The sequence below is a fragment of the Arachis ipaensis genome, chromosome B1 (genome assembly GCF_059453495.1).
Source record: "Arachis ipaensis isolate K30076 ecotype BB chromosome B1, ASM5945349v1, whole genome shotgun sequence".
NCBI lineage: Eukaryota > Viridiplantae > Streptophyta > Magnoliopsida > Fabales > Fabaceae > Arachis > Arachis ipaensis.
In genome coordinates this window covers 34,985,248-35,004,510 of record NC_142436.1, presented here as the reverse complement: position 1 = coordinate 35,004,510, position 19,263 = coordinate 34,985,248, and the positions used below count along the sequence as shown (strand labels likewise).

At 34.4% G+C, this 19,263-nt stretch overlaps 1 protein-coding gene and 1 long non-coding RNA gene across 3 annotated transcripts; both read right to left on the bottom strand.

Moving 5' to 3' along the window:
* Positions 1–12,609: 12,609 nt before the first annotated feature.
* LOC148576198 (uncharacterized) lies at positions 12,610–13,885 on the bottom strand. The gene is made up of 3 exons (XR_015902315.1): positions 13,747–13,885; positions 13,302–13,470; positions 12,610–13,195 (listed from the first exon to the last, which is right to left on the bottom strand). It is a non-coding gene; the product is annotated as an uncharacterized LOC148576198 (long non-coding RNA).
* A 420-nt stretch (positions 13,886–14,305) lies between these two features.
* On the bottom strand, positions 14,306–19,017 carry LOC107628503 (uncharacterized). 2 transcript variants are annotated; one of them, XM_021119951.2, is made up of 3 exons: positions 18,634–19,017; positions 16,564–16,916; positions 14,306–16,478 (listed from the first exon to the last, which is right to left on the bottom strand). In XM_021119951.2, exons 2-3 carry the CDS (start codon positions 16,911–16,913, stop codon positions 14,522–14,524), a joined length of 2,307 nt encoding a protein of 768 aa, XP_020975610.1. In that variant the 5' UTR covers positions 16,914–16,916; positions 18,634–19,017; the 3' UTR covers positions 14,306–14,521. The 2 variants fall into 2 exon arrangements, with proteins under 2 accessions (XP_020975610.1, XP_088357469.1); XM_088501343.1 differs by having other exon boundaries at positions 16,568–16,916; positions 18,634–18,924.
* Positions 19,018–19,263: the final 246 nt, after the last annotated feature.

The window sequence follows — 19,263 nt, the reverse complement described above, 5'->3', positions numbered from 1 at the left end:
ATTAGTAAAGGTTGAGGGCCTTTACATACCTACTGATTTCATAAGTCCTGGATACTGGAAAGGAAGAGGATGAATCCATCATCCTAGGAAGACCTTTCCTGGCCACAGCAAGAGCTGTGATTGATGTTGACAGAGGTGAAATATTCCTTCAATGGAATGAGGACTCCCTTGTGTTTAAAACTCAAGGATCTCCCTCTGCAACCATGGAGAGGAAGCAGAAAAAGCTTCTCTCCAAGCAGAGTCAACCAGAGCCCCCACAGTCAAACTCTAAGTTTGATGTTGGGAGGCCACAACCAAACTCTAAGTTTGGTGTTGAACTCCCATATCCAAACTCTAAGTTTGGTGTTGGAGAGTCTCACACAAAGCTCTGCACATCTGTGAGGCTCCATGAGAGCTCATTGTCAAGCTATTGACATTAAAGAAGCGCTTGTTGGGAGGCAACCCAATGTTTATCTAATTCTTATTTTTATTGTTTTTCATGTTTTCTTAGGGTCATGATCATGTGGAGTCACAAAATAAACAAAAAATTCAAAAACGGAATCAAAAACAGCAGAAGAAAAATCACACCCTGGAGGAGCATCTGTCTGGCGTTCAAACGCCAGAACAGAGCATAGTTCTGGCGCTGAACGCCCAGAATGGGAGCATCCTGGCGCTGAACGCCCAAAACAAGCATGGTTCTGGCGTTTAACGCCAGAAATGGCAGCAAATGGGCGTTGAACGCCCAAAATGGGCACCAACCTGGCGCTGAACGCCCAGAGTTGTGTGCAAGGGCATTTTGCATGCCTAAATTGGTGCAGGGATGTAAATGCCTTGACACCTCAAGATCTGTGGACCTCACAGGATCACCTCAGGATCTGTGGACCCCACAGGATCCCCACCTACCTTCACTCACTCTCTTCTCTCTTCTCAATCATCCTCTATTCCCAATAAACACTCATCCCTTCTGTCTTCCATTTACCACTCACACCCATACACCCACTTACCTTCAAAAATTCAACATCTCTTCCCCACCCAATCCCACCCATATGGCCGAATACACACAGCCATCCATCTCCTCCATACCCTCTTCTTCTTCTATTCTTTCTTCTTTTGCTCGAGGACGAGCAACATTCTAAGTTTGGTGTGGTAAAAGCATAGCTTTTTTGTTTTTTCCATAACCATTGATGGCACCTAAGGCCAGAGAAACCTCTAGAAAGAGGAAAGGGAAGACAAAAGCTTCCATCAAGGGTCTATAGCTCAGTGGTAGAACATTTGACTGCAAATCAAGAGATCCCTGAGATACCTCAGGGGATACATTTTCTTCCACACAATTATTGAAAGCAACTAAAGGGTGGAACATCAAGAGCACTCCATCATCCTTCATGAAATCAGAGAAGATCTAAAAGCAATGAAGGAGGAGCAGCAAAGACAAGGAAGAGATATAGAAGAGCTCAAGGACATCATTAAGGTGGACTCATTCCTTATTCTTACTTTCTCTGTTTTTCGCTTTCTATGTTATGTGCTTATCTATGTTTGTGTCTTCATTACATGATCATTAGTAGCAGTAACTATGTCTTAAAGTTATGAATGTCCTATGAATCCATCACCTCTCTTAAATAAAAACTGTTTTAATTCAAAAGAACAAGAAGTACATGAGTTTCGAATTTATCCTTGAACTTAGTTTAATTATATTGATGTGGTGACAATGCTTCTTGTTTTCTGAATGTATGCTTGAACAGTGCATATGTCTTTTGAAGTTGTTATTTAAGAATGTTAAATATGTTGGCTCTTGAAAGAATGATGACTAGGAGACATGTTATTTGATAATCTGAAAAATCATAAAAATGATTCTTGAAGCAAGAAAAAACAGCAAAGAACAAAGCTTGCAGAGAAAAAAAAATATAAAAAAAAAATAGGCAAAAAAAAAATAGAAAGAAAAAGAAAAAGCAAGCAGAAAAAGCCAAAAGCTCTTAAAACCAAGAGGCAAGAGCAAAAAGCCAATAACCCTTAAAACCAAAAGGCAAGGGCAAATAAAAAGGATCCCAAGGCTTTGAGCATCAGTGGATAGGAGGGCCTAAAGGAATAAAATCCTGGTCTAAGCGGCTAAACCAAGCTGTCCCTAACCATGTGCTTGTGGCGTGTAGGTGTCAAGTGAAAACTTGAGACTGAGCGGTTAAAGTCAAGGTCCAAAGCAAAAAAAGAGTGTGCTTAAGAACCCTGGACACCTCTAATTGGGGACTTTAGCAAAGCTGAGTCACAATCTGAAAAGGTTCACCCAATTATGTGTCTGTGGCATTTATGTATCCGGTGGTAATACTGGAAAACAAAGTGCTTAGGGCCACGGCCAAGACTCATAAAGAAGCTGTGTTCAAGAATCATCATACTGAACTAGGAGAGTCAATAACACTATTCGAAATCTGAAGTTCCTATAGATGCCAATCATTCTGAACCTCAATGGATAAAGTGAGATGCCAAAACTATTCAAGAGGCAAAAAGCTATAAGTCCCGCTCATTTGATTGGAGCTATGTTTCATTGATAGTTTGGAATTTATAGTATATTCTATTCTTTTTATCCTAATTTGATTTTTAGTTGCTTGGGGACAAGCAACAATTTAAGTTTGGTGTTGTGATGAGCGGATAATTTATACGCTTTTTGGCATTGTTTTTAGTATATTTTTAGTAGAATCTAGTTACTTTTAGGGATGTTTTTAATAGATTTTGTGTTAAATTCACATTTCTGGACTTTACTATGAGTTTGTGTGTTTTTCTGTGATTTCAGGTATTTTCTGGCTGAAATTGAGGGACTTGAGCAAGAAATCAGATTCAGAGGTTGAAAAAGGACTGCTGATGCTGTTGGATTCTGACCTCCCTGCACTCAAAGTGGATTTTCTGGAGCTACAGAACTCGAAATGGCGCGATTCCAATTGCGTTGGAAAGTAGACATCCAGGGCTTTCCAGCAATATATAATAGTCCATACTTTGGCTAAGAATTGATGACGTAAACTGGCGTTCAACGCCAGCTTTCTACCCAAATCTGGCGTCCAGCGCCAGAAAAGGATCCAAAACCAGAGTTGAACGCCCAAACTGGCACAAAAACTGGCGTTCAACTCCACAAATGGCCTCTGCACGTGCAACACTTAAGCTCAGCCCAAACACACACCAAGTGGGCCCCGGAAGTGGATTTATACATCAAATACTTACTCATGTAAACCCTAGTAGCTAGTTTATTATAAATAGGACCTCTTACTATTGTATTAGGCATCCTGGATTGTATTTTGATCCTGTGATCACGTTTTAGGGGGCTGGCCATCTCGGCCATGCCTGGACCTTTCACTTATGTATTTTCAACGGTAGAGTTTCTACACTCCATAGATTAAGGTGTGGAGCTCTGCTGTTCCTCAAAGATTAATGCAAAGTACTACTGTTTTCTATTCAATTCTTCTTATTTCGCTTCTAAGATATCCATTCGCACCCAAGAACATGATGAAGGTGATGATTATGTGTGACGCTCATCATCCTTCTCCCTTATGAACGCGTGCCTGACAAACACTTCTGTTCTACATGAATTAAGCTAGAATGAATATCTCTTAGATCTCCTAACCAGAATCTTCGTGGCGTAAGCTAGAATGATGGCGGCATTCAAGAGAATCCGGAAAGTCTAAACCTTGTCTGTGGTATTCCGAGTAGGATTCAATGATTGAATGACTGTGACAAGCTCCTAACTCGCGATTGCAGGGCGTTAGTGACAGACGCAAAAGGATAGTAAATCCTATTCCAGCATGATCGAGAACCGACAGATGAATAGCCGTGCCGTGACAGGGTGCGTGAGCATATTATTCACTGAGAGGATAAGATGAAGCCATTGGCAAGGGTGATGCCTTCAGACGATTAGCCGTGCCGTGACAGGGCATTGGATCATTTTCCCGAGAGATGACCGAAAGTAGCCATTGACAGTGGTGATGTATCACATAAAGCCAGCCATGGAAAGGAGTGAGACTGATTGGATGAAGATGGCAGGAAAGCAGAGGTTCAGAGGAACGAAAAGCATCTCCATTCGCTTATCTGAAATTCCTACCAATGATTTACATAAGTATCTCTATCCCTATTTTATTATTTATAATTCGAAAACCACATAACTGTTTTATATCTGCCTAACTGAGATTTACAAGGTGACCATAGCTTGCTTCATACCAACAATCTCCGTGGGATTCGACCCTTACTCACGTAAGGTATTACTTGGACGACCCAGTGCACTTGCTGGTTAGTTGTATCGAAGTTGTGACAGACTGTAAAACTAGATCAGAGTATCTGGCCTAAGAAGCCATTACCAGAGATCACAATTTCGTGCACCAGAATCTTAAAGAGAAATTACTACTTCCTCTAGGTTTCCTTTACATTAATAGATTTCTAGTTTTATGCTTTTTCTTTTGGATATTGAGAAGAGTCATTACCTCCGTTGAAGTTTCTACTAGTCTAGTTTGCTTTCTTATTCATTTACTCTTTTGATTACTTATTAACCCTGTTTAGATACGTATGTTGCAATTTGGGATTTATTAATGCAAAGAACCATTTTTACTTTTAATTAATTTTCAGTTATTATTTATCATGTCTTCCTTTTATTCCCTTTTTATTCTATGCAAGTAATTTCCATGTCAATGGAGTAGAGTCCCAACTTGACTTGGGGGTTGATTAAGAGGAGACCCTAGAGTTGGAATGCTCAAGTGATTAGTTAAATTGGAAGTTGTTGGCTAACTTCCTGGTCTCTAACTCTAATCCTTCCTTAGGAGAGGATTAGGACCTGGGATTCAGAGTTGGTTAGTTAGTTGCTTGACTTTCCTTTATTCAGTAAAGGATAACTAAGTAGAACAATAACCTTTTACTATTACACTTGGGAAAATCCAACAAGGACAGAACTTCCAATTAATCTTCCCCCAGTCAAGGCTTTTATTTAATTGAATAAATTCTCTCATTAATTTTTATTGCTTCAAATTATTATCATTTAATTTTCTGTTCTCCAACTCTTAAAAACTCTCAGAAAATTCCTGACTAATAAAATAGCACTCTTTTGTCAACTCGTTGGGAGACGACCTGGGATTCCTACTCCTAATATTTTTATTCTAATTTTGTGACAACCCTTCTAAATTGATAAGCAGATTTTTGCTGGTTAAGAACTGTACTCGCAACGTATTTCTTATATTAATTTCTTAATCGACTAATTTTCGCCACGTCAACCATCAATCTTCTAATATTTGTTTTGGCGGCCCCATTTTATTGGGCATCTGCAACATCTGAAGAACTCCCCTCACATAGATCAATTAGAAAAAAAAATAACTCCAACACATGGATTGTTGGATAATGATTGTGCCAACCTCTGATGAGTGCTATGTCTTCATCATCACGTAACCGGTACCTGTTTCAAAAAAGACATAATAACACTATCAATCCTCGAACACGACAAAATTGAAAATAAATTCTTACTTCTAAAAGTGCGAAGACAAAATAATGAACAATAAAATAATACCTTTTGTAATTAAAAGTATCATCTTCTTCCATTGGATATCTATAATAAAAAAGTTTTCGCTTACTTTGTGTGTTGTTAACCAATGGCGTACAACACAAAATTTTTCAACGTCATTAGACATTTCACCTTAGTTGGCAAGTAGACAAAGATCGATTGAACAAGGTTAAATACAACAGATATATTTTGATCAACCATCATTTCTCTATCATAATGAGTTGTTAACAACAGTGTTCGATATATTTTTTGGTAAGAATAAGAGAAAGAAATGACTACAAGTGAAGAGACTAAAATTTGGTGCAACTTATACCTTAAGACTCACTATTATTTATAGGCAAGGAGTCTAGAATTTTATCATTGGGGTTGGGGCCATATCACCTATATGAGAGAATTGAACTGGGCAGCACATAGATCGCTAAGTCAATAGGCAAACTACCTAAAGTAGAGGTAGATCGCGCAATCAATGGTAAAATTAGTGTAGATCACCTATACATTAGGTGAACTGCGTATGTGGCCGAACAAAGAAAATTGTATTCCGATAATTGGTAAAGAATGCTCTTTTGTTTTCCTTTTGAAAATTTTGTGTCGGATATTTTTGCTTCCAAAACAATTTTATTATATTAAGATCCCTAAACTTTACAAAAATAAGACATATAAAGCCCAACTTTAATTAAACTCATTGTTTTTACTTGGACAAATAAGTCCTCAAAAGTGTGACGAAAGGATCTATATGTCTTATTTTTGTAAAGTTCAAAAACTTTAACGTAATAAATCTTTTTTAAGGACAAAAATGTCTAATACAAAATTTTTTAGAAACTTATTTGGATATATACTCTAATTTTTTATTTATTTAAGAAAAAATCCAATAAAAATTATTAAAAGCCAACACCCTGTAATAATTTACACAAAAAAAAAAGAGAGAGAGAATGGATTCTCTTAATTTTATTTTTTCAATTGTTTTGTCAAGTGTGATTTTCTATTATATACTCCTTAAGTAGAACTAAGAAAATATATCATACACTTTTTAAGTAAGACTAAAAAAATATATATATAAAAAAATATTAAATAATACACTTAACAAATAATTTAAAAAAATTAAGAGAATCTATATCCTAAAAAAGAACATATATTTATAACCAAAATTAGTTTGGAACACTCTTGCAATTTCATCTTTATTCTATTTTATTCACGTAAAAAATTTAAAATTTTACTATGTAGTTTGTATATTATGTTATAGATACACAATAATTTCTTATTTGGAAACAAAATGCAACCTAATAATCTAGAAATTGGTGAAAGGAAATGGGTTTAAAATTAAAAAACAAAAGATAATTGAAAAGTTTATAATTCCTTAAAAAAATAGAGAATAAATTTTGTAATTATTTTTTAGAAGACTGTTAGTGTCCATTGTATATGAGTTCAAGAGATTATTTTTATAATTCCAATACAAAGAAATAATATGATAATCTTGTCAAGGTCAAAAATTTAATTACTAAAAAAATCACGTTATGATAGATTTAGAGATCACGAAGACCAAAAATCAAACTCAAGTGCAAACGTATTGACTTAGATTTGGACTATAAATAACTATGAGGAGATCTCTAAATCTAAACTGCATTTAACTAAGTTGGTTGTATTTAGTTTAGATTTGAAATTTAGTTGAAGTTTAAGTAATCAAGTCGATAAGCCTCATTGTTGGAGTATATCAGAAATCAAATTTAAATTTGATTTATTTTAACTTTGTCAAAATTTTGATTTTGTTTTGTTTAGCTTAGCATGTCTTTAGAATTTTAAAGTTTAAATCAAATATTATATAATCTATTAAAATTAACTCTAAATTAAATTAATTAAAATATCTTTAGGAGCTCAATATTTAAATAAAATATGATCTAATCTAATAAATTTAAATTTGATTTATTTAAATTAATTAGAATTAAGTCTAAAATTATATCTTTAGCTTAACTAATCTGATTTAATTAATCTGATCTGGCTCTTTTAGGTTGATTAATTAGGATTCTATTTAAATAAATTTATAAAAAAATTTTATAAATGAATTTTTTTTGTTTCATATGAAATTCATTTTTTAATGTATTTAAGTACAAACTTGTCTCATTCAAATTTTTTTTTATAACTAAATTCAATTAAATTGGTCAAAGTCTAATAAAAATTAATTTTATTAGTAAGAGCATGAATACATGTTTCAACTATCCTCACTAATATAAACATTCGTATCCTGCGTTTCTTCTTTTTCGTGTATTTCTTCCTCATCGTCATTCTTTTACTGCTAATATTGTTGTTACGTTTTTTTTTCTTTTTCTCTTTCTCTTTCTGGTAATTTTGCAGCATTATGTGTTCTTTGTTTTTTTTTTTTTTGTTTGAATTTTTTTTTGTTTTTATTCTTGTTAATAGGATAAAACAAGAAGAATTATGAGAAGGTAAAATAAAAAGAATAAGATGAACAAAAAAAGAAGAAAAAAAGATAATGACGACGAAGAAGAAGAAGAAAAGGAGGAGGAGTTTTGAGTTATATAGAATATATTAGAAAATAGCACCGAAATATTTTAACGCAGAAGTTTCTCAATTTTTGTTGGGAATAATACACCATTCCCCCTTGAGAAAATACCTTTGACAGAGAAATAAAATAGACACAATCACAACACAAGAATTTAACGTGGAAACTCCAATTACCGGAGAAAAAACCACGGCCGTTGTCAAATGACAACCAGAGAATATCACTATGTGAAAATTATTACAACACATAGACTTCTTTCTCTCACCGGCACCCCAGTACACCCACACTCTCTCAAAGCAAATATCTAACTATACCTCACAACACTCTCTAATACAGAGTACAGAGGAAAAGAAAAATCAGATACAAGCTTAAAGTGTTTCTGACTGGTGCAAAAACAAATGGAGAACTTAGCCTCATATTTATAGCCTAGGCCACCCACTCCATTTGCTATCCTGAGCAATGTGGGACTAATTCAACCAAATCCTAACAATCTCCACCTTGATTGAAATAGTCACACATCTTCAGCTTCCATTGTCAACACCGACAATTCTTTGCTGCCATTGTCTATACCGACAATCATAGTTCAGAGAACTATCATACTCCACCATGAAAGTATACTCACTTGGAATTAGACCACTCCAAGCATTTCACCTTGGTACAGATCGAAACCTTGCTGAAAATTCATGGTGCAACTTCCAAATTGGCTTTTCCTGAAAGTTCTTCAGCCATCGACCTAACTCCGCCACACATCTTGCATCTCAACGCCAACCAATGCTCGTGTGCAATTGTGGACCCGATTGCCACAACTTATCCTTATCCATGGCAGTGCGGTAATACCATGAGGATACTTCTTGTCTTCTAGAGAACATCATCTTCTCTCATAGAGAGAGCAACCAGAGATCTTCTCCTTCAACGCCTTGTGCAAACCTGATTGTATCAACACATCCTTGACTTGTATTTGCCACAAGCCAAAATTGATTCTTCCATCAAATTTCTCTATTTCAAGCTTCACAGCACTTGAATATCCTGACATTGTTGCAACCGTATACTGGAATAGTATAACTCAACCGTGCACTAGGAAGGGTCCCCAGGAAAGAGAGGTGGGTCACAATGGACACACTTAAATACCAAGTTTTTCCTTAGCCAGAACCTTTCCAAACAGCACTCTCACAGTGTCACACTGCCTTCCAGCAACAACAACAGCAACCAAAGATCAACCTCAAGCCACAGGACAAAATTCTTTTCTGATGTGGAAGGTCAGACTAGGCTGCAACCACAGAGCATATTAAGAATAAATCCCACCGAACCGTTCTGATGTGGAAGGTCAGACTAGGCTGCAACCACAGAGCATATTAAGAATAAATCCCACCGAACCGAAGCTCTGATACCACTTATTGGGAATAATACACCATTCCCCCTTGAGAAAACACCTTTGACAGAGAAATAAAATAGACACAATCACAACACAAGAATTTAACGTGGAAACTCCAATTACCGGAGAAAAAACCACGGCCGTTGTCAAATGACAACCAGAGAATATCACTATGTGAAAATTGTTGCAACACATAGACTTTTTTCTCTCACCGGCACCCCAGTACACCCACACTCTCTCAAAGCAAATATCTAACTACACCTCACAACACTCTCTAATAAAGAGTATAGAGGAAAAGAAAAATCAGATACAAGCTTAAAGTGTTTCTGACTGGTGCAAAAACAAATGGAGAACTTAGCCTCATATTTATAGCCTAGGCCACCCACTCCATTTGCTATCCTGAGCAATGTGGGACTAATTCAACCAAATCCTAACAATTTTGACATCGAAATTTCTTAACCGTGACAAGTTCTTGTTAAGAAGGTGAAATAAAAATTATGAGAACGTGAGAAGAAGAAGAAAAGAAAAAAAAAAGATGAAGATTAGAAGAAGAGGAGGAGGAATGAGAGTTTTGAATTGTGTAGAAAAATAATATCGAAATTTCTTAATTTTGATACCAAAAACATTGAAATGTCTTCTTTAGTGCTATATTTTTTCTACTTCTTATTATTCTTCTTTCTTTCTTTCTTTCTTTCTTTATGTTGCTTTTACTTCTTCTTTTAGGATCATTGTTTCTTATATTAGACTTGAATGAACATATCTGTAATGTATTGCAATCTTATTTAGTTGAATAAATATAGATTCACATTTATTGGATTGAATTCTTGCTAGAAACAAAAATAGCACCAAAATTTGTTTAAAGTGATACTGAAATTTAAATATAATGATATAGAATGTAGAAAGTAAATTGCATACTAAAAGATCACATTGACTCTATAAAATAAAATAAAATAGCACTGAATTGACACCAGAAGTTCAATAACACGACATAAACAAATATTTATTTTTTCTAAAAAATATTACACATTCAAATAATTGAATGCTTATCTCAAATAAAAAACACATAAAAATCTAAAAAATAACACTGAAACGTCTTCACTCTAACACCGAAATTTCTAACTAAATGATGTGATAGAACTAAGAACTTATTTCATGAAGACTGAAATTGCATATTCATAAATTTTAATAGAAAAGAGAATAAGTAAAAAAATCAGTAGATAACACAGCAAAATTAAGAAGAACAAGTACAAAAATTCAAAAGAGAATGAACAGTGGCATTTACGTATAAGAAGACGGTGACATATCTGATATATAAAATAACACATACACTTTTAAAGAATAACACTGAAATATCTTCACTCTAACACCAAAATTTTCAACTAAACGATGTGATAGAACTAAGAATTTATTTCATGAAGAATTAATTTGCAAATTTACAAATTTTGATAGAAAAGAAAATAAGTGAAAAAATCTATAGATAAACGCAGTGAAATTAACTATAACAAGTGTAAAAATTCAAAAGAGAATGAACAATGTTATTTACATATAAGAAAAATATGATGATAACGATAATGATGATGATGATGATGATGATGGAAGAAGAGGAGGAGAAGAAAGAAAAGGGAGGAGGAGAAGAAATTTAAATGAGAAAAGAAGGAGGAGGAGAAAATTGAGGAGGTGGTGATAGTGATAACGATAACAAAAGAAAAAGATGAAAAAAATGAAGAGGAGAAGAAGAAGCTCAACAGCAGAGGTGTACAAAGGAGGGGGAGGAGAAAGAGAAAAAAGAAGCATATATCATGTGAAAAACGCTTATAATAACTTGGTTGAATATAGTTAATATTTTATTTAATTGTAAAACTTTATTTATTCAAATAAGATGAGTGATTGCCAATAAGTAATAGTTCAAATGGTATAGTCTCCTCATACTTAATTAAGAAGTTGTGGGTTTGAGTCTCCTATCTTTGGTAAAAAAAAATGAGTAATTTATTTTATTTATTGTCAAAAAAATAAAAAAAAATTCAGTCTAAAATAATTTTTAATATTAATTTTTAAATTTATTCCTTTGATCTAAATTATCAATAACAAGTTTTTTAAAGATCTAATATGAAAAATGCTTCCGGTAACTTATATTGCTAATAGGTAATAAGTAATAACAGATTTCTTCAAAAGTTTTAATAGAAAAAATAGAATTTGTCTTTAGTAAACTCAAATTTTTTGAATTTTTTAATATGCATAAAGAATAATTTACAAATATGATTCATATGAGATTTAATTATGATTAGAGAAAATTACTCCCCTCCCCTGCCAGATGCTAAAATGACACTCCCTCCCCTCTATTTTATAAATATATATTTTCCTCCTTTCTAACTTTTAAAAAACCTTATCTTTAATCAATTTTAAACTTTTTGTGTTAACTAATGTTAACTTTATCCATTTTTTAAGAAAAAATAAATTATTTTTAAAAAAATATTCATTAGTAAAAATTTATTTTTTATCATTAAATTTTGCTTACTAAAATATCCTTTAATAAATTATTTTTTTATTAATTAAATTATATTTTTTTAAAAATTTAATAATTATATAATTTTTTTTCTAAAATACTCTTCAATAATTTTTTTAATTATTAAATTATAATTTTACTAAAATTTTCGTTAACAATTTTTTTATATTTTACTATTAATTTTTCGATATCTATATATATTATTTTAACACTAAATAAAAAATTTTAGTAAGATTTTTTAATATCAATATATATTAACAGTGGTAAGATTTTTTTATTTAATGCTAAAATAATATATATTGATTATCAAAAAATTAATAGTAAAATATAAAAATAATTGTTAACAACAATTTTGATAAAATCATAATTTAATAATTAAAAAATTATTGAAGGATAGGTATTTTAGAAAAAAAATTTAATTATTAATTTTTTTAAAAGTATTTTAATAAAATACAATTTAATTAATAAAAAAATAATTTATTAAAAGGACATTTTGGTAAACAAAATTTAATAATAAAAAATAAAATTTTTATTAATGACTATTTTTTTAAAAAATAATTTATTTTTTTTTAAAAAATAGATAAAGTTAATATTAGTTAAGACAAAAAATTTAAAATAGATTAAAAAAAAATTTTTTTAAAAGTTAAAAGAGAGGAGAATGTATATTTATAAAATAGAGGAAAAGGGAGTGTTATTTTAACATCTCGTAGGGGAGGGAAGTGAAATTTTCTCTTATAATTATTATTTTTTCACATTTATCACAAATATTTTTAAAATTCATACAGTAGAACCTAATTTCTTTCCTCTGTAAATTCACTGCACTCTCCTCTCTATCCACAAAACCACCGCCACCTATTCCACTCTTCTCTGGTCTCTGCCGTCGCCGTCCAGCGCAGCACTCGCTGCCAGTCTCAGCCCATCTTCCGGCGTCGTGAATTATTACATCCTTCTTTGGTAAACCAAGTTACTACAATTTTACAAAAGCATTCTCTATACATCAGAGGTTATTAATTAGGAACTATTTCAACATACGAGGCTAAGGTATGAACAGGCATATGCGAATTCTTACACGCAGGAGAAACGAATAACTAGGTCCTACCACCAAGGAAACAAAGGAAACACAAGGAACTGGTAGACTAAACTAAACATAGTATTAACATTTTGGACCCTATTAAGAATATTGTAATACTGGCGCAAGCATCGGAGTCATGTGGTCACTGCTTTTGAAGCTAGCAATTAAAGAGCCTTAAAATATTGAGCTCTTTTCCTTTTGGTTGTAGTAGAGATGTGCACAAACACCCTCTTTGCAACCTGCAAATGCACACAGCACATAGTCAAAATAGAACAACAATGATGAATGTGATGCAGATTACTCAAAATCAAACAAAATGATTTGATTAGTTTTGAGTGTTATTACCATTGTCAACGCATTCATTTATGTAAAGATTCAACTAGTTTGCCCCACCAAGCCACCAGCAGATGCAGAACCAACCCAATCTGTTGGCCTAGTGATCAAATCTTCCAACTCAAGATAAATATTTGAGTCATTCACATCAATTTCTTCATTAGCAACACCATTAGGTTCTCTGACATACATATTGTTAATCCTCCAAAAACAATTGATTTTCAAATATGTTACAACAAAAACTCAAATTTAAATTAATCGAACACATGGAGCGAACAAATGTTGAAAGTGTTAATCCAGTTCATAATCTGAACTTATTCACTGTTCTAGGTTACGGAGTCCATTGTAATCGTTCTTTAACAAAAAAAAATGAAAAATCATGGATTTTGAGAGACGAAGTGGAAGGAACGAAAGAAAACGAGTGAGGAAGAACCGAAGAAGATTAATAGGTACTCACTAGTCATTTTCCTCATCGTCGACAATCATGCAACCAGGAACGAAAGAGGAAGAGCTGTCGGCGGAGTTCTTCCCTAGGGTTGTCGAAAGGATTTTTTTTGCTAGGAAAGGTCTTCAGTGGCAGCAACCTTTGCCGAAACTAGAGTTTTATTGTTGAATCTCTATCAAATATTTGGGGCAAATTTAAAATATCAAAAGACTTATTCTTTTAGTATAATTTTTAATGAGTTATTTATAGATTAAATTTGAACCATTAGATCTTTTATCAATCTAATCCAATACTTTAAATTTTATGGTGCAATCCAATACTTTAGATAAGCTCAAAATATTCGAGCTGATTTTAGACGAACCCGGAAAAATAACTATTAATCCCTTATCTCTGTCTTATTGTTTCCATCGTCTCTTTTGTTTCCGTTGCTCTTTTTTTTTCCTCTGTCGCCATCCTTCAGAAAAGGACGCCAAATCCTTGGCCATCAAAGTTGTACAAGTTCGCTAATAGTTCTTAAGACTAGAATTTTAGTAATAATACTACCGCAGAAAGAATCATGGCTAGTTTTGGCTACCATAAAACTAGTATGTTTCCCTTATTTCATTGAACAATTTATTTTTTGCAGTCCATTCAAGAGTTCCCTGTGCCACCCATAATGTGCTGAAACTCTGTCAAGAAAATTAGAAGAAAAATAGTTAAATTAATTCTCAATAGAGTGGAGTGAAAGGCAGTAAGGGCAGTGAACTAGATACAAGATCGAATCTTTCTACACCTAGGGTATCTAACACTATGATTGCTCCTTGCAAGTGGACTTGTTGTGCCCTAATCCTTTGCATCGGCTGCATTGGAGTTGGCGCTTGACTACATCTTCAGAGCCATATCGCTTTGTTGCCGGTCGGCCTGGTGGTCGTCGGGTAGAAGGGGGTGTAACTGTTACCAAAAGCTGAGAATCTTTTGCAGCAGGCGCATCTACATATTGAATTGGCAGCACCGCCTCTGAATAAGTCAATCTGTATATCTCGCTTGTGAAAAATCTAGAGCAAAAATCATACACACTCCGGTTGATTCCACTGATAACAGCAATAGCATGGCAGCATGGTATTCCAGTCAGCTGCCAGGCTTTACAACTACATTCCCATCGGTCGAGATCGACCACCTCATTGGTGTCACCGCAAACTTCATAGGTGCTGCTGCCACATAATACAAATTGAAGTGAATGAGCTTTCCGGCTTTCTGCACTAAGCTTTTCCTCCATGGACGGAGTCAGCCTAGACACCCATCGATCAGATGCTTCTCTTCTGGCAACAATCAACTCCATGATCTTACTTCTTATCACATCAACCATCTGTGTTATTGGTAATTCATCTGCATCTGAAGCCCAACTATAGAACAGTTCACCAAAGTTTGATGTCATGTGATTATACCTAGTACCCTGAAAAAATGAATTCGCCCAATTCTCAGGTCCACTTTGCACAATCCAATTATAAGCATCTACAGAAATACTTTTAATGTTATCCAAACTGGTTTGGAAGCCTTCAGGTTTGGCTGCATAAGCAGCAGCATATAAATCCTCGACCATTAATCGTTTTATCTCATGAGAAAACTGTCCTTTCAAGTCTCTAAATAGTTGCTCAGTTAAGTATCGGAGGCAGTATCCATGAAACGAGCCTTCAAATATCTCGGCAATTGAATCTTTTAGCCTGTGCTCACTGCCTGCAACAAACGTTATGGGACAAGATGTTGACAGCACCGATTGGAGCTGAAGTAAAAACCAATGCCAGTTATCATCAGATTCAGCATCAACAATGGCAAAAGCAACAGGGAATACACCATCATCAGCATCGGCAGCTGTTGCTGCTAACAAGGTTCCTTGGTATTTTGACTTCAATGGAATGCTATCAAGGAAAATCAACGGTCGGCAACCCTGTTGGAAACCATGCGAAGAAGCATGAAATGATAGAAAGAGACGATGGAAGCTCGAGTCTTCCTTTGTAGTGTACAAAGCTAGACTTCCGGGATTGGCCTCCATTATTTTCTCACAAAAGAAAGGTAACTGACTATATGCTGCTTTATATGAACCCTGAAGCTGCTCCCTTGCAATCTCCTTCCCCCGCCAAGCCTGGAAGTAGTTAAGCTGAATTCCATATTCTTGTTTGATGTCATTAACAATATCCTTGGGCTTATAGTTAGGATAAGCTTTCAGTTTCTCCTTTATTATACTGGCCACCCAACTCCTAGTTGCTTGATGCCCTGTCGTTCCCACAGCCCCTTCACAAGTATGAGTTGGATGCATTTTCTTGATACATATCAACTGAGTAGTTGACAATCTTGACGCATGGATTCTCCAAAGGCAACCTTCTGCTTTACATTTGACAGTCACACGATGGCTATCATTTTTTTTATATTTAAAGGCAAATTGGTGAGCAATTGCATATTTCCGCAATGATTCCCGAAACTCATGTACACTGTTGAACCTTTGACCCACACCCGTTATAGTATTCTGCCATTGTTGTGCCCCTTTAGCACGCTTTTCATCATTTGAGGATTCAATGGGGAGAACACGAGAAACTTCAATAGGAATGTCTATATGCATATCCATTTGATTGCTATCATCAACACCGTCAGGTGGAGCATCGATTGGAATCATTGGCTGGATGGTGTCATCTATGACATCATGCATAACATCAAGTGTTGGAGAGGTATTGATTGGCACCACTGTTTCAGACAAAGTAGTTCTGCTTGACCTACACATGCAACAATTCCAAATTTAAAAATCTAGATCGCTCCATAAATATATTGAGACACTAGCTTAGAAACAAAGAAAACTACCTACTGGCAGGCATGTTGTTTGACACCTCATGGGCAACTAGCTCATCTATAAGGATATAGATGTCAACAATACTCGAATCCCCATGAAACTTAACCATTCTTTGGAGATCCTTGTCATTGGAAATTGAAATAAGAATCTTCCTATTTCCGGGAAGGAAATATTTTACCGACATGCTATCAGCATTGACATTAAACATTTCTGCTACTTCCCCTTTGAACTCGTTGAATTTCATTTGATCATCAATGTCAATAGCATGAGCATCACCACCTTTATATGACAAACAACCATCTTTGTCAGTTTTAAACTGACCTCCAGACTGACATATTGCAATTATCTTCTTGGTAGCCATGACCTGCCACAACACAAAACATTATCACTTATTCATTTATCAATGAAAAATGACCCAGGAATAAGTGAAAAGAGTGAAAATAAGTGGGTGAAATGCATAGAATCACCACACATTTTCCAAAACTCTAAAGCACAAAGTAAAACTGCTTTTGAGTCTCATCATTGCCAGCAGGAAAGGATATCATAAATTTCAATCATTTAGGGCTTCCAATAGATGAACAAATATACCAAAGCCTAATCATCATCAGATAATAACATCATTGCAATCCAAATTAAAAACCATCCAGAATAAGGACATCATTAGGGGCTAAAAAGCTTGCTATGCTAAGAATCTGGCATCACACCTATTCATTCCACTATGTTGACAATGCAGAGAACAGAAACAATTCCTTACACAGCTCCCAGTAAGCCAATTAGCAAACAAATCATGCTTTATCTTACATTTCAAAACTGACAGTGAGGAGTCAATATTTCACTTGCACTAAAACCACAACACAGCACTTGAAATAATTTATTTTGATATTTGTATTGTATAATGTCATCAATTTCATTTCTGTCTTCTAAAAATTTATTTCTTTGTTTTAAATAATGTTCAAACTCATACACTGATAATATCAGGTCAACAAATCTGAACCAGACATCTTTCATGTTACCATCAAGTTGTGCCCAGGTATTAAAAAATGGCTTCATAAGAAAAGATTGGGCCAGGTTTGAATCTAGCTCATCCATCCCAACCAACCCATCCCATCTACACCCATAAATGGAAGAGAGAGTGAACTGAGACAGAGAAATGCCACTTGAAAGGATGCCATAATGATAAACTCTAATTGGTAACTATATTCAAATTAAAATTGACACAAGATTAGAAGGTTTGATCTAACTAACATACATAGCATTACGATATCGAAGTGATAACCAAGAAGGATATTCAAACTCAGTACAGGACTCTAGCAAAGTGCTCCAAAATCTAAACCCCAGTCCTAGTAAACCAAAACAAAGGATGCGTGCGACAATGATATGCAGAGGGAACAACAAGGATAGTGCTTCTTACCCCACAAACCAAAAATAAATAAATAAATAAAAGGATGAAAAAATTGTTTTGTATTTCAGTGATAGTTGATGTGGCATTGTAAGAGAACTAAATCCTATTATTTTAAGTACACTGTATCGTTCAATTTACCTTAAAACACACTAAAGTTAAGAATAGAACAATGCACAGTGACTAGGGATACCATCTCTTCGTGGTAGCATAACAAGGTTTAATGGTACTCAGTGGCACATTAACTAATTTTCAATTTCACGATAATCTTGGCTTCAGTTTTCTTAAGCATGAAAACTTGAAGCTAAAACTAGTTACTTGGACATTATTCATGTGTGTTCAGAATTATATACCAAGCAATAATGATACAACTTTGCTGTTTATGCTAGTGACCATCCCTCTCTAAACTTTATTTCCATTAAATCAAATCATCACAATGCTTCTTTCAGTTTCTAATTCTTGATAACCTTCTTTCTTTCTATTATTTTTCTTCTAGGAGATAAGAAAGGGAACACTTTTGTTCAAAACAAACCCAAATGCACCTGATAATCATATAAAATAATTCGTGCGTACACAAGGTGTGCCTGGGATTATGGCAACACTAATAATTAGCTAGCGATCATGTTTGAGGTCCTCCCATCCAAATACATGAACCCCAAATATGATAAATTACATCAATTACCTCTTCCGTAGAGTGATGAGGTCGTCACTACAGCCAAATCATCGTCATCGCTCCTCAATCGACGGTGGAGTTGGGGCGGGTGGCGGTTAGGGTTCGGAATGTGGAGGACAGCAGAGGGACGAGGGAGCCAAGGGAGGGACAGCTGAGCCTGAGGGTTGAGAGGGGGATGACCGGCTGGGAACAGGGAAAGAGGAAATGGACCGGCGCGGTGTGTTTTGGGGCGTCGGTTATTTTGGCTTCGCCTGCTAGGCTGCTAACGCTAGGATTTAGGGGGTATTTTGGTACATACTCGGTAATATCATGTAAACGACTAAACGGTAATATACAAGATTTTGAAAGTCTGTGGTCATCCAACCACTCTAACTAAAGGTGTCCGCCATGCATTTAGATCAGTTTTGACTAAAAAATTCCTTCTATTTGAACATTAATTTTATTTGTGGTATAATTTAGATTAGATGATTTAAAAATAAAAATTCGATCGAATCTAATTTTAAGCGATTTGGATTGTATTGAATTATAGTTTTATAAATTGAAAAAAATTAAATATACATATAACAAGTTTTAACATTAAATTAATAACTAACAATGACATTACACGAAAAAACTGCTGCATATGAATGTTAAAAAAAG